The sequence below is a fragment of the Pipistrellus kuhlii genome, unplaced genomic scaffold, assembly GCF_014108245.1.
Source record: "Pipistrellus kuhlii isolate mPipKuh1 unplaced genomic scaffold, mPipKuh1.p scaffold_m20_p_7, whole genome shotgun sequence".
Classification (NCBI taxonomy): Eukaryota; Metazoa; Chordata; class Mammalia; order Chiroptera; family Vespertilionidae; genus Pipistrellus; species Pipistrellus kuhlii.
Genome location: NW_023425573.1, coordinates 19,744,089 through 19,757,384, shown reverse-complemented (window position 1 = coordinate 19,757,384; position 13,296 = coordinate 19,744,089). Strand labels below are relative to the sequence as shown.

At 46.0% G+C, this 13,296-nt stretch overlaps 1 protein-coding gene across 3 annotated transcripts in view; it reads right to left on the bottom strand.

Moving 5' to 3' along the window:
* The window catches only part of SGPP2 (sphingosine-1-phosphate phosphatase 2), an 80,267-nt gene extending 73,831 nt beyond the window's left edge, over positions 1-6,436 (bottom strand). For 2 of the 3 annotated variants that reach the window (XM_045575643.1, XM_045575644.1), the window contains exon 1: positions 5,968-6,263. In XM_045575643.1, the coding sequence (XP_045431599.1) occupies positions 5,968-6,186 (219 nt within the window). In that variant the 5' untranslated portion in view covers positions 6,187-6,263. The other variant, XM_036420830.2, reaches the window with a different exon arrangement.
* Positions 6,437-13,296: the final 6,860 nt, after the last annotated feature.

Sequence of the window (13,296 nt, the reverse complement as noted above, 5' to 3'; positions counted from 1 at the left end):
TACCTTTGTATCTTTAAGGCTGAGGACTGTCCCAGAAACTCAGTGCTGATCAACAAGTATTGAAAATAAAGTAAGAAAAGTGAGATAGAAGTCAAAGTGGGCTATTTTTTCCAAAATTTAGAAAAGTATTAATGCCTTATATTGGTGAGGGTGTGGGAAACTTGCCCTCATAGCTATGTGCCCTAGCACACCCTTTCTGCAGGGCAAATTGTTAGCACCTATTCAAAGCCATACTATATGCATATTTCTACCAGCAATTCCAAGCATGGCAAGTTAGTGTAAGAGGAGAGTCACAGGCTGACTTGGTCTTGGCAATGACTTCTTGAATTTGACACCAAAAGCAAAGGCAACAAGTGCAAGAATAAGCAGGTGGGACTATATCAACCTAAAAGACTTCTGCACAGAAAAACAAAACAAAAAACAAAAAGCCATCAACAAAATGAAAGGCACCTAGAGAAGGGGGAAAATATTTTTAAGTCATATATCTGATAAGGGGTTAATTTCCAAATATACAAACAACTCATACAGCTCATCAGCAAAAAAAAAAAACCCAAACCAACCACAACATAATTAGATTAAAGAATGGTTACAGGATCTGAATAGACATTTTTCTAAAGAAGATATACAGATGGCCAACAAGTACATGAAAAGATGCTCAACATCACTAATTACTATGGAAATGCAGATCAAACCCTCAGTGAGATATTACCTTATACCTGTTATAATAGAATGGCCACAATTAAAAAGAAAAAAAAAAGAAAAAAGAAAAAAGAAAAAAAAGGAACACCAATAAGTGTTGGTGAAGATTTGGAGAAAAGGGAATCTCTGTGCACTGTTGGTAAGAATGCAAATTAGTGCAGTCCTATTGAAAACAGCATGGATTTTCCTCAAAAAATTAAAAATAGAACTTCCATGTGATTCTGAAGTTCCACTTCTGGGTATTTTCCCAAAGAAAAAAAGAGAATACTAACATGCAGCATTGTTTACAATAGCCAAGATATGGAAGCAACGTGTGTCTATTGATAGATGTGCCCCTATTATAAAGGAAATGTGCACCTCCACATGCATACAATAGACTATGACTTAGCCACAAAAAGTTATTGCCATGTGCAAAAACACTGGGGAGGACCCTGAGGGGCTCAGTGGTTGAATGTCAATCCAGGAACCAAGACATCATGGTTCAATTCCTAGTCAGGGCACACACAGTCCGGGTTGCTGGCTCGATTCCCAGGAAGGGGCATGTAGGAGGCAGCCAGCTGATGATGTTTCTCTCTCTTTGATGTTTCTATCTCTCTATCCCTCTCCCTTCCTCTCTCTCTAAAAATTAATGAAATAATAACAACGTTGTTCAACTACCTTTTTACATATCTTGATTGTCTTTAAATTAAGATATAATTGACATTAATTTCAGGTGTATAACACAATGATACAGTGTTAGTGCATATTATGAAATGATCACACAGTTACAGCAATTGGCCAACTAAATTTTTGTATACCCATGCTATGGATAACATGTAGTCATTAAAGATCAGGTTTAATATTCACTAAGTGATTTTTTCTAGTAGTAGTACAATGGGCATGGATCTAACATTCTCTTGGTATTTTTCCATATTTTATAGTCTGAACAATATCTGTTACTAGAAAAAAAATCAAATATACTTTTTCAAAGTGGTTTATTTTGCCATTTCAAACCTCAACATCCATCTACAGATAATCAAAACTTGAAGTTCGACCAAGCTTTTGATTTATGCATTTGAGTTATGATCAAGTCAAAATGTCATAGCTGTCATAGCAGCTGTCTCTGGCCATCACTATCTTCGTCTTGAACATACTAAGGGACAAGAGAATTCAGAGTTCCCATCTGTGTGGCAATTTTTCTGGGCCCCACTTCTGACCTGGATCCTGGACATTGTAATTAAAGCTCCTCTGACTATAATTTATAGCTACAGTTGTAAATCCATGCATCTATTGCACTCTGCTCATTTTGCATATGGGATAACTGGGGCCCACAGGAGTTCAACTTGACACTGAGGCAGAACCAGATCTGGCCTTGGTCTTGGCATTTCTGCAATGCTTCTTTGCACATTAGCAAGCCAATGAAGTCCAAGGTGGGGTTTTGTGGACTGAGAGATTTAGAGGGCCCCAAATGTTTCCGAGGGAAAAAGGAGAGCAAAAACTTCTAAAAACAACCTGTTCTTATCCCCTCTCCAATCCAACTTTAGAACTATACACTAGATTATTATGATCTCTGAATGCATAATAATCTGGCCAATCAGTGTATATCTTATATAATAAAAGGCTAATATTCAAATTGTCCCCTTGACCAGGAGTTTGACCAGCAAGCAGGCCAGCCAACCACCCATGTCCCCTCCCCCTGGCCAGGCTAGCCGGACCCCACCCATGCACAAATTCATGCACTGGGCCTCTAACATACATATACTGAGTGGCCAGATTATTATGCATTCAGAGATCATAATAATCTGGCCACTCAGTGTATCTCAGCAAATAGTTATCAAAGAGTATTTATTGAGCACAGTGTAGATTGGAAAGATTATCTCTAGTTTAATGTAATGCTGGGGAAAGGCACTGCAAAGTCTAACTTAATGCAACTGTGTTGAGTAAGCAAAGATGATAAAAATCAAAATACCATTATAACCAAGGCTGGCTCTGCCCCATAACAAATAAACACAATTCTGATTGGGCCTTTGTCCTCCTTGCTCAGTCCCAGGATCCCTGTCTCTTGCTCTTGGCTGCTGCCAAGAATGTCCTCCAATAGTTACCCTTGGAGACCAATTACCCTTGCACACCAAAAGCAAGTTCCTTTCTACCCAATCTCCACTCTGCTCCCAACCAAGCCCCAGCACTACACACTTTCTCCATGAGACAGAGTAAGTGAAGATACACAATGGAAGAAGTTTAAACTTGAGAGTCAAAAGATCCAGCTGTGTGGGTATTTGGCAAGTCCTCAACAAAGAAAGCACTTCACCCTTCAGGACTCTGAACTTTGTGAAATTCATGACTACTGGGACACATTTGAAGACTAGTCTGACTTACTCCGTGACAGCTTTGTGCAAGCCCAGCCTGCAGACTGAAAGGGGTTCGATTCTGGTCACGGACACATGTCCGTGTTGCTGGCAGGGGGCATGCAGAGGATTAATGATTCTTTCTCATCATTGATATTTCTATCTCCCCCTCTCCCTTCCTCTCTAAAATCAGTAAAAACATATTTAATTTTTAAAATATATTTTATTGATTTTTACAGAGAGGAAGAGAGAGAGATAGAGAGTTAGAAACATTGATGAGAGAGAGAGAGACACATCGATCAGCTGCCTCTTACACACCCCACACTGGGGATGTGCCCGCAACCAAGGTACATGCCCTTGACAGGAATCGAACCCGGGACCCTTCAGTCTGCAGGCTGATGCTCTGTCCACTGATGCTCTATCCACTGGTTTGGCTATTTAATTTTTTTTAAAGTGAAGTGAGACTGGAAGGTGATCAAAGATGTCTCTTGAGGAACTGACCATTGAAACTGAAGGATGAGAGGGGGTTATTTAGGGAAAGGACAGGCAGTTCAGGCAGCCGCAGGCCAGAGGCCAAGGAGAAGGAAACTGTTGGAGACAAGTTTCTTTCAACTGTCCCATGCACTCCTCTCAATCTCTGAGGCAGTTATGCAATCAGTTTATTCTGGGAACTCCACCTATGTTTGCAAATTAATGTTCCCAAGTCACTTGAAACCAACCCACCTTTAAAAATATTCGTGAACATCTCATTCATCAAATACTTTCACATGTGTTTTCCCCCACCACACATCACTACAGTGATCTCTTATTATGAATTCTTAGTCCACTCTTACCTGTTCCTGCTCTATAGTGAGTGAGTTATGTGTTGGGTGGGAAGTGAGAATCTCCTTGCATTTGGTTCACTGACTGACCCGGCTCTTCAAGCCACAAGAAGACACTACTCCCTGCAATAAATCTGCTGATCTCCTTTTCCAGAACACATCACAAGGGTGATGTTTAAAACTGTTTGAGAAACACTAGTGAGGAATGCACTCTTTTTCAGCTTCCTGGCTGGGGCATCTATCTGAGGGTGTAAACAGTGGGCGCACAGAAAATGTCCTACCACATTTCAGGAATGTGAACGGTCCTTATCCCCTCACTCTGACCCATTAAAAATATATATATGTTGTTACTGATTTCAGAAAGAAAGGGAGAGGGAAAGTTAGAAACATCAATGATGAGAATCATTGGTCCGCTGCCTCTTGCACGCCCTCCACTGGGGATCTAGCCTGGCAACTGTAACTGGGGCATGTGCCCTTGATTGGAATCAACCCAGGATGCTTCAGTCCATAGGCGGATGCCCTATCCACTGAGCCAAACCAGCTAGGGCAGCCATATATATATATATATATATATATATATATATATATATATATATATATATATATATATATCATTTGATTTTTTTACAGGGAGGAAGAGAGAGAGAGATAGGAACATCCATAAGAAAGAAACACTGATTAGCTAACTCCTGCACAACGCCCACTGGGGATGTGCCCGCAACCAAGGTACATGCCCTTGACCAGAATCCAACCTGGGACCTTTCAGTCCTCAGGCAAACGCTCTATCCACTGAGCCAAACCGGTTTCGGCAGAGCAGCCCCATTTTTTTTAAGAAGAAGCAAGAGGATGGTGTGTGTGTGTGTGTGTGTGTCCTAAACTCATCTAAAAGTTACTGGATGTCATGTGGGGCAGAGAAGAAAAATAAAAGGAGAAAACAATATTATAGAGGAGGATTTGTCTAGAGTGGAACACACCCCGCCCCTCCCCTAGCACACCATCTCGAATTCTGTAATTCAACGCCCACAACACTCCACTCCACACAGAAGCCAGGTTCTTCATAAACCCCCAGTTACTAGAGAAGACACAAAACTTCGAGGAAGGAAAAAATGTGCCTCCTCCCCCTCGACCCCCCAAAGGGGAGTTGGGATTGTTAATACAAGGCTTCCGTCCTCTGGGCCGCACTTTCCCCCTCCCCCGCGGGAAGGACAGCATCTGCGGGTGTCCAGAGCATCTGTCTCCCTGCAGCGGGCTGCCCTCTCTCCCGGGCCAGCGCGGCCCTGGCACTCAGCGGCCGGCACGTCGGCGTCTGCAGCCTGTCTGGTCCCTCCCGCCCGAGTCCCTGTGCACTGCGACAAGACGCAGTGGGTTGTGTAACCACAGTGGGAACACCTACAGGGGAGGGTGGTGAGCTTCCCTCCTGCAGCATCTGTCAAAGGGCACCGGTGCCGGTTAATACAGGACGGACCCGGCAGGGGGCCCAGGGCTCCGGGCGGCGGGGGGGGGGGGGGGGGGGGGGGGGGGGGAAGCGGCGTCGGTCCCGCCGCCTCTCCGGCCGGCGAGCGCTGTCAATTTCTCCAGGATCCTTTCAACCCGAACTCTGTCCTCAGCGGGGCCGTGCGGGAAGGTGAAGGACACATGGAGCCCGCCAGTGCACCCCCTTAGAGCAGATCAGGGAAGGTGGGGGGGCGGAAACTCCTGAATCCTGGGGAGTTCTAAGAATCTCTTCCAGCGAAGCCTCTCGGGAAAATGCCAAGGACATCTCTCCGCTTTTCAATTATGTAATTTTCGGGATTGGGAGAATACACATGCACACACATCCAACTTTAAGTCTCTAAATAGACAGCATGCCAAGCTCTGGGAGCATCTGATGGATGAATGGCCTGGCCGCCTCCAGGCAGGTGGACTCCCCCTTCGCCCTCCCGGCCACACGCCGCGCCGGGAGCCGGGTCGCTGCGACGACAGCGCCCTCTCCGCCCCGCAGGCTCGGCTCCCGCCAGTCCCCGCCGCGGAGTCGCCTGGACCACTGGCGGGTCCGCGGGCCACGGAGCAGCTGCCCCCTCCCTCCCTGCCTCCCTGCCTCCCTCCTTCCCTCCCACACCCGCGTGCACCTGGCCCGCGGTTACCTGCGGGGCCGCGGCTCTGAGCAGCCCATTGGCCGGCGCCCCGGCGTCCTTGCCGTTGGCCGTGGAGCGATGATCGGCCCCCGGCGCTCTCGCGGCGCCCTCCGCCAGGCCCGCGCCGTCATCTCGGGGGTCGTCCTCGGGCGCCGGGAAGAGCCCGCAGCGGCGCTGGAAGCGGGCGACGAGCTGGGAGTCCTGCAGGCTCCGCAGCAGCTCGGCCATGGTGCGCCCGGCGCCGCCGCCGCGGTACGGCCTCTGCCAGCACCTCCCGCCCGTGCACCGGCCGCCCTGCCTCTGCCAGCACCTCCCGCTCGTGCACCGGCCGCCCGGCTGCTCCGGGGCGGGGAGCAGGCGAGGCCCGGCACCTGCCAACAGGTGCGCCGCTCGGTCCTAGCGCCCTCCCTGCGCTCGGAAAAGCCCAGGTGGACGCCTCCACCCTGCGCCGGGCACGTCCGCCCGCCTCTCCTCCCCGCCGGCCCGGGCGCTCCCCGGAGTCTGCGGATCGGACTGGGCGGAGCAGCGCAGGTGCCTAAACCTGCCCTCTTCCCACGGCCGCGCCCCCGCCCACTCCCGGCCGGCTCAGAGGTGCCACCGAAAGGGGCGGTGCCACCTGGGGAGTTCATCCTGCCGCGTGCGGCTGGTCCCAAGGGTGACCCTCCTTTCCCTCTGGAGCCCAAGGTGGGGTAGGATTTCCCCTCCCGCCCCCAGCACCCAGCCCCCTACTCTTGCCTTTGACCAGTTCCTCCTGGGAAAGTCCCCGAGTTGATTCCCTACACTACGTGCTGCGACATCTCGCCACAGGCCCGAGCTTCCCGACCTTGCTCAAGAGCCGAGGAGACAGGTTCAGAGTGGGCCTGAGTCATCCTCCACGGCAGTCATCCTGCCCTGCCCTGCCCCTGCCCCTGCCCCTGCCCCTGCCCCTGCCCCTGCCCCTGCCCCTGCCCCTGCCCCTGCCCCTGCCCCTGCCCTGTGGTTTGACAACTGGGGAAACTTGTAGGTAGAAAACGAGGTTCCTTCTGGGCTGCCTGCTTTGAAAAGGTGTCGCTTGTCCCTCCTCTCCCTCCTCCCCCGCCTCTATTTGCACAATGATTCGGGGGACCTGGGAACAAGACCTTTGGGGACCTTTAGACCCAAAGAAAACTAGGTGCTTAGGACTGGGCGGCAGCACTGACATCTCACCGCACACCCATGTATTTGACAGTCTGCGCAGTGCCTGCTCAGTGGACCTCTGTGGAACAGCTAAGGAAATGACCTGGGGGGATTGGTTTTTCTCTCCTCCCTCCTGAATCTATTTCCAGGGGGCTGAGATTCCCCTGTAAGGGCCTTTGCTTTCTCACAAGGAGTGAGAGGCAGCAGTCAAATTGGCCCAGCCGATCTGCCAGCAACAAAAGTGCAATTCAATCCTCAGTCTACTGTTTGCAGTAGAAGGTGAGCCTTTCTCGGCAGCCTGTCCAAAGCCTGCTAAGCATTTGGTTACACAAATGACTATCAATAAGCGCCTGTCACTACCTTGTTTATTCAGTCTGCTTTTAGTCGAGGAAGTCTCAGGGCTGTAGCTTTCAAGGATTTGGTCTCCCTCATGACTTAGTTTCCGCTCTCCTGCCCAAAACTGTTTGGAGAGCAAGATCAAGGTGGCGGAGAGAGCAATGAAACTCTTAGGAGATGCCATTTCCATTTATTTTACGGAAGAAGCACGGAGCAGCCCTCACGATCCAGCTGTGCTACACACAGATGCCCAGTCATGGAAGCAGAAGGCTCCTTCCACATGGTTGCTGTCAATTACAGCCACTGAAGCCAAACCCTGTGATTTAGTTTTAATTGCTGGAGTTGTAGTAGGTCAAGACCTGACCTTTATCTGTGTCAACAAAACAACAACATGTTCTCCCATGAAGACACTTGAATAATGTGTCTCCCACATTTGATCTTCAATTTTCCTTTCTCCCAATTAGGAAACGGTGGCAAAGCAAAACACGGTACATGCAGCAGAAGGCCACAGAATTGTAATATTCAGACAACACGTTTTTATCTCCTTGGAGGAGCAGGCACATCTAGCCCCCAGTGACTGTTGGCTCAGTTTCCTCCTGTGATAAAACAAGAATCCTCACTTCTTACCTTTCTTATAAGGCTGGTGTGTATCAGGGTCCTTGGCTAATGGCAGCATCACTCAATCTCTTCCTTTGTTGTCACATGGCCTCACTGTGTGACTCTGTCCAAATCTCCCTCTTCTTATAAGGACATCAGTCATTGGTTAGGGTCCACTCTAATCCAGTATGATCTCATCTTAATGGGATCACATTTGCAAAAATTTTATTTCCAAATAAGGCCAGGTTCTGGGTGGACATGAGTTTGGGGGGAACACTATTCAACCTAGCACAAGTACTCACTCTGTGCCATACTTGTACAATGCTCAGTAGTTTCATACTATGACTAATTAAATCACCGTTTCTCCTCCCAGCAGCCCTATGAAGCAGTCACTCATCCTCCATGTACTTGACACTGTCTAGACCTGGGGAAACATCAGTTCAAAATACACAGAACCCCTTAGTTATGGAACTTGTATTTTAGTAGGGGAGACAGATAATAGGACGTCAAATAAATATGTGCTTGTAGGGCGTGATAAGTTCTCTGAAGAGAGAAAGCATAGTGGGTGGTGCAGAGGGATGACATTTAGGTAACAAGGTTACTGAGAAGGGGACATTTGTGCAGGAGACCTGCTCTCCTTAGCAAGATCAGGAGAAAGAGCATTCCAGACTGAGGAGACCGCAGTTATAGAGGCCCAGTCAAGCCCAAAGCAAAATGCCTTAAAAATAAAACAAACAAACAAAAAATCCCCAAGGGCACAAAGAATCTTTTGAAGGTGATGGATATGTTCATTATCTTGACTGTGGTTGTCATTTCATGGGTGTATACCTATGTCTTATCAAATTATAAAAAATAGTATCAAACATATCAAATCATACTTGTTAAATATGTGTGCTTATTGTAGGATAGTTACATCTTAATAGAGCTGTTAGAAACATAAATAAATAAAATGCATATGTGTGTGCATATGCATATACATGGAAAAAATGAAAAGAAAACACACACACACAAAAACAACAACAACAACAAATAAATAGGGGGAATACCCATTTGTTAGGAGCAAACAGGAACTTTAAGGTTTTATTCTGTGTTCTTGTCTTCTGTTTGAATTTTTCACAGACATGTATTACATATGTAACTTTTTATACAGTTGTTTAACTTAAAACAATGTAGAATACCTTGTGGACAAAAGAGATTAACTGCATAAGCCGCCCTCCCTCCCGTGGAGTTCCTAAAAAAAAATTGTTTTAGAGCTTTTTTACTAGTAACTGGTCAGGCATGGTTAAAGGAAGATGCAGGTTTTTGAGATATTTATATAAAAGAGGTCATTGTGAGCAAGGATACCAAGAGATGATGTAGGCCACCAGTTAATACCTGTCATCCTCACACAGTTAACAATACCCTTGCCACACTCACCTAATAGTAACAGTTTTTAATTTAAAAAAATATATATTTTATTGATTTTTTACAGAGAGGAAGAGAGAGGGATAGAGAGTTAGAAACATCAATGAGAGAGGGTCATCGATCAGCTGCCTCTTGCACACCCCCTACTGGGGATGTGCCCGCAACCAAGGAACATGCCATAGATGGGAATCGAACCCGGGACCTTTCAGTCCATAAGCCAATGCTCTATCCATTGAGCCAAACAGGTCCCAGCACAATTTTTAATTTTTTAAAAATTTTATTCTTTACTATATTTTTGTTGATTTCAGCAAGGAAAGGAGAGGGAGAGATAGAAACATCAATGTTGAGAATCATTGATCCGCTGTCTCCTGCATGCCCCCAGCTGTAGACCGAGCCTGCAACCCAGGCATGTGCCCTGGACTGGGAATGGAATGGGTGACCTCTTGGTGCATGGGTCGATGATCAGCCACTGAGACATACTGGAGGAACAGACAGTAACAGTTTTTAAAAACACGTGGCCCAGGGGCTTTTGAGTTTCCAGTTCCGTGACCAATAAGTCATCTTCTGAGAAGGGCTGTGGGCTGCGAAGGGTGCAGTGTGGACAGGTGTGAAACCCACCGGGTCTCAGTGTTCTTCTCTGTTGAGAGCAGGGGACTGAAGGTCCTTTTAACTGTGACAATGACTGCTGGTCGACAACCAATCTGTAACCGGCCTGAGCACGTAATACTGCAGAGCCCACTCTCCACAAAAGCCCTAACCATCCCCCTGCCCACACAGGTTCTTGGGATCAGCCTAAACCAGCGCTTCAGCCATCAGCATTCCTGAAACCCTGAGGCTCCTGAACACAGTCTGCCACACAAGTCAGAGCTACCAACGCACAGGAACCAATGGCAGACCACAGGCCTCAGATCTGGCCCACACCTTGATCTTAAAAATAGAATTGCCAACCTTTAAATACCAGATAATACTATTATGTAAAATATAGAATTCTAACCTCTCTTTAAAAGCTGGGAACTCTGACATCACCAGGCCAAGATTCGTGGTGGCAGTAGCCGAGCTAAATATCTGCTGCTCTCTCTAGACTGGACATTATTCTGGAGTTTTCCACAGCTCTCCTTACTCTGTATTATTTTATATCCTCCTTTGGTGGTGCATTTCATTGCCAGCTTGGTTCCTGAAGCATTTGGATTTACAGCCACTGCATTTATTTTATTTTTTAATACACACACACACACACACACACACACACACACACATACACATACACACACACATTAGGGGCCCATCGAAGGAAGATTCCTGCAAGCAGCAGCTGAGGCCTGCCCCACCCACCCTGCCCACGCTTTCCCTCTGGCAGCTACCTTGTTTTCCACTTTCCCTCCCTCTTCCTTCTATGTTGTCTTCAGTCTTCACTCCTCCCTCCCTCAAAGTATGCAAATTAACCGCCATCTTTGTTGGGTTAATTTGCATACTCACTCTGATTGGCTGTGGGCATAGCAAAGGTACGGTCAATTAAAATTTTTCTCTTTTATTAGTATAAATATATCATTGATTTCAGAGAGGAAGGAAGAGGGAGAGAGTTAGAAGCATCAATGATGAGAGAGAATCATTGATGGCTGCCTCCTGCATGCCTGCAACCTGGACATATGCCCTAACAGGGAATGGAACCGTGACCTCCTGGTTCATAGGTTGATGCTCAACCACTGAGCCACGCCCCCGGGCTACATCCATTGCATTTAAAACAAGGAAGGTCAATGCTAGTTAGTAGCAATGTTGTCCACTGGAATCCCATCTCCTAAAGTTGGATCCAAGAAGAAACCACAGTCTCTCACCTTATGGAATTTCAATGCAAGGGAGGAGACAGGAGAGCCATCTGTACCGGTAAATCTAGTCTTAATTGGTTGCCAAATCTTCTTCCTTAGCATAGTTAGTGATAGCAAATAATATTGCATTTGAATTTCCTTGAATGTATTTACATTTCACCCACCTGGGCATTTACATCAGTCCTCTCAAGGGTATGTTTAGACATTGGCAATATGTTGTCTTGCCTAAATAGCCAACTTCCCCAGAAGAATAATTAGCAGAATGCTAATTTGTAATTTTGCCCATGATGCTTTCTCATTGCTAACAACCTTCTTCATTGCTAATGCCCTTTCCCACTATAATAATGCTGGAGGCAGAATGATCTGGTCTCGTGTCAGAGTCAGGTTTACACTGAGCAATTCTCTTCTCTGTGTCCAAGTTGAAACATGCATGAAACCAGGGTGATACCATTCTAAACTCTACTTTTCTTAAAGGGTCATTTGTGAAGTTAACGGGATGATTGTTTCTTCCTTACTTTAACTATAATAGAATTTTCTCCAGATCCCCATTTTTTTTCATATCTGCTTCATTGTTGGCATAGCTTAACCAACATCATTTGGCTAATTCACTCTGTGAGGTGAGACTAAAAAACAAACAAACAAAAAAACAAAAACAACTTTGTTTGAATAGCATAACTCTCAGCTTAATGCTAACATTGTGGTCAGTGAGCAGGGGAGAACAACTTTCTTGATGATCAACTGAAGTGATCAAAGGAGGCAAACATTTCTAATATTTAAAAAATATTAATCATTAAAAATCTTTATTGTTGTAAGTATTACCTTGTTCCCCATTTTTTTTCTCCATTGACCCCTATAGCCATGCCTCCCCCAACCCCGGCCTTCACCACCCTATTGTCTGTATCCATGGGTTATGCATCTATGCATTCAAGTCCTTTGGTTGATCTCTTCCCACTCACCCATCCACCCCTGCCTTCCCTCTGAGATGGGATTGTCTGTTCTAAGCTTCTATGTCTCTGGATCTATCCTGTTCATCAGTTTACTTTTTTCATTAGATTTCACATATGAATGAGATCATGTGATACTTGTCTTTCTCTGACTGGCTTATTTCGCTTAGCATAATACCCTCCAGGTCCCTCCTTGCTACAATGTGTGTGTGTTTTTTAATGTGGATGTTATGCCCCATTAAAATATCAGTGTGTTACTTGCTTAATAAATACTTATGGAGCATTATAAATCCCCATTCTAATCATGAACTAAGTGCATTAACCATGGTAAATACCATTTGTATAAATGAGATCATTAGTTTCTGTGGATTTGCTGAACACTAAAGAGAATGCTGGGGAATTCTATTTGTGGGTTTGCAGATTACTTTCACACCAATGAGCTTTTAATTCGTAAGTGCCGGGAACTTGTCCCATTGCTTTAGTGAATGCAAAATCTTCTGCCTGGCCTAGCTTATATTTTCAGGTTCTTTCTTTAGGCTAGGTTAGCATTCATGATGCTAGTTAGTGTCAGGGAATAGCATCATTGAATCTGGCTTCATGTCAGTGACCTAGAATAATACATATCCCCCATGACTTAGGGACTCCAGGAGAAAGTGCTGTGCCACTGAATCAAGGTGCTGGCTTCCTGGAATGCTGGACACTTCAGAGAGTCAACAGTCAGGGAGTTGTGCCAGCACAGGTAAAACGGAGGGCCTTTGTTGTGTGGGAGGAAGGAGGACAATTTTTTGTTTGTTTGTTTGTTGTTCAAATCAACAGAACTTTACCTTATAAAGTAGAATCTCTTCTCTGATTTTTAAAAACAAGATTTCTAAGCTCTCTCTTTATCACAGGGGCTGGGAGCCTAAATATTACATTTCTCAAACTCATTCTTTTTTTTTTATTAAATATATTTTTATTGATATTTCACAGAGAGGAGGAAGGGAGAGAGATAGAGAGCTAGAAATGTCGATGAGAGAGAAACATCAACCAGCTGCCCCTTGCACATCCCCTACTGGGGATGTGCCCGCAACCAATGTACA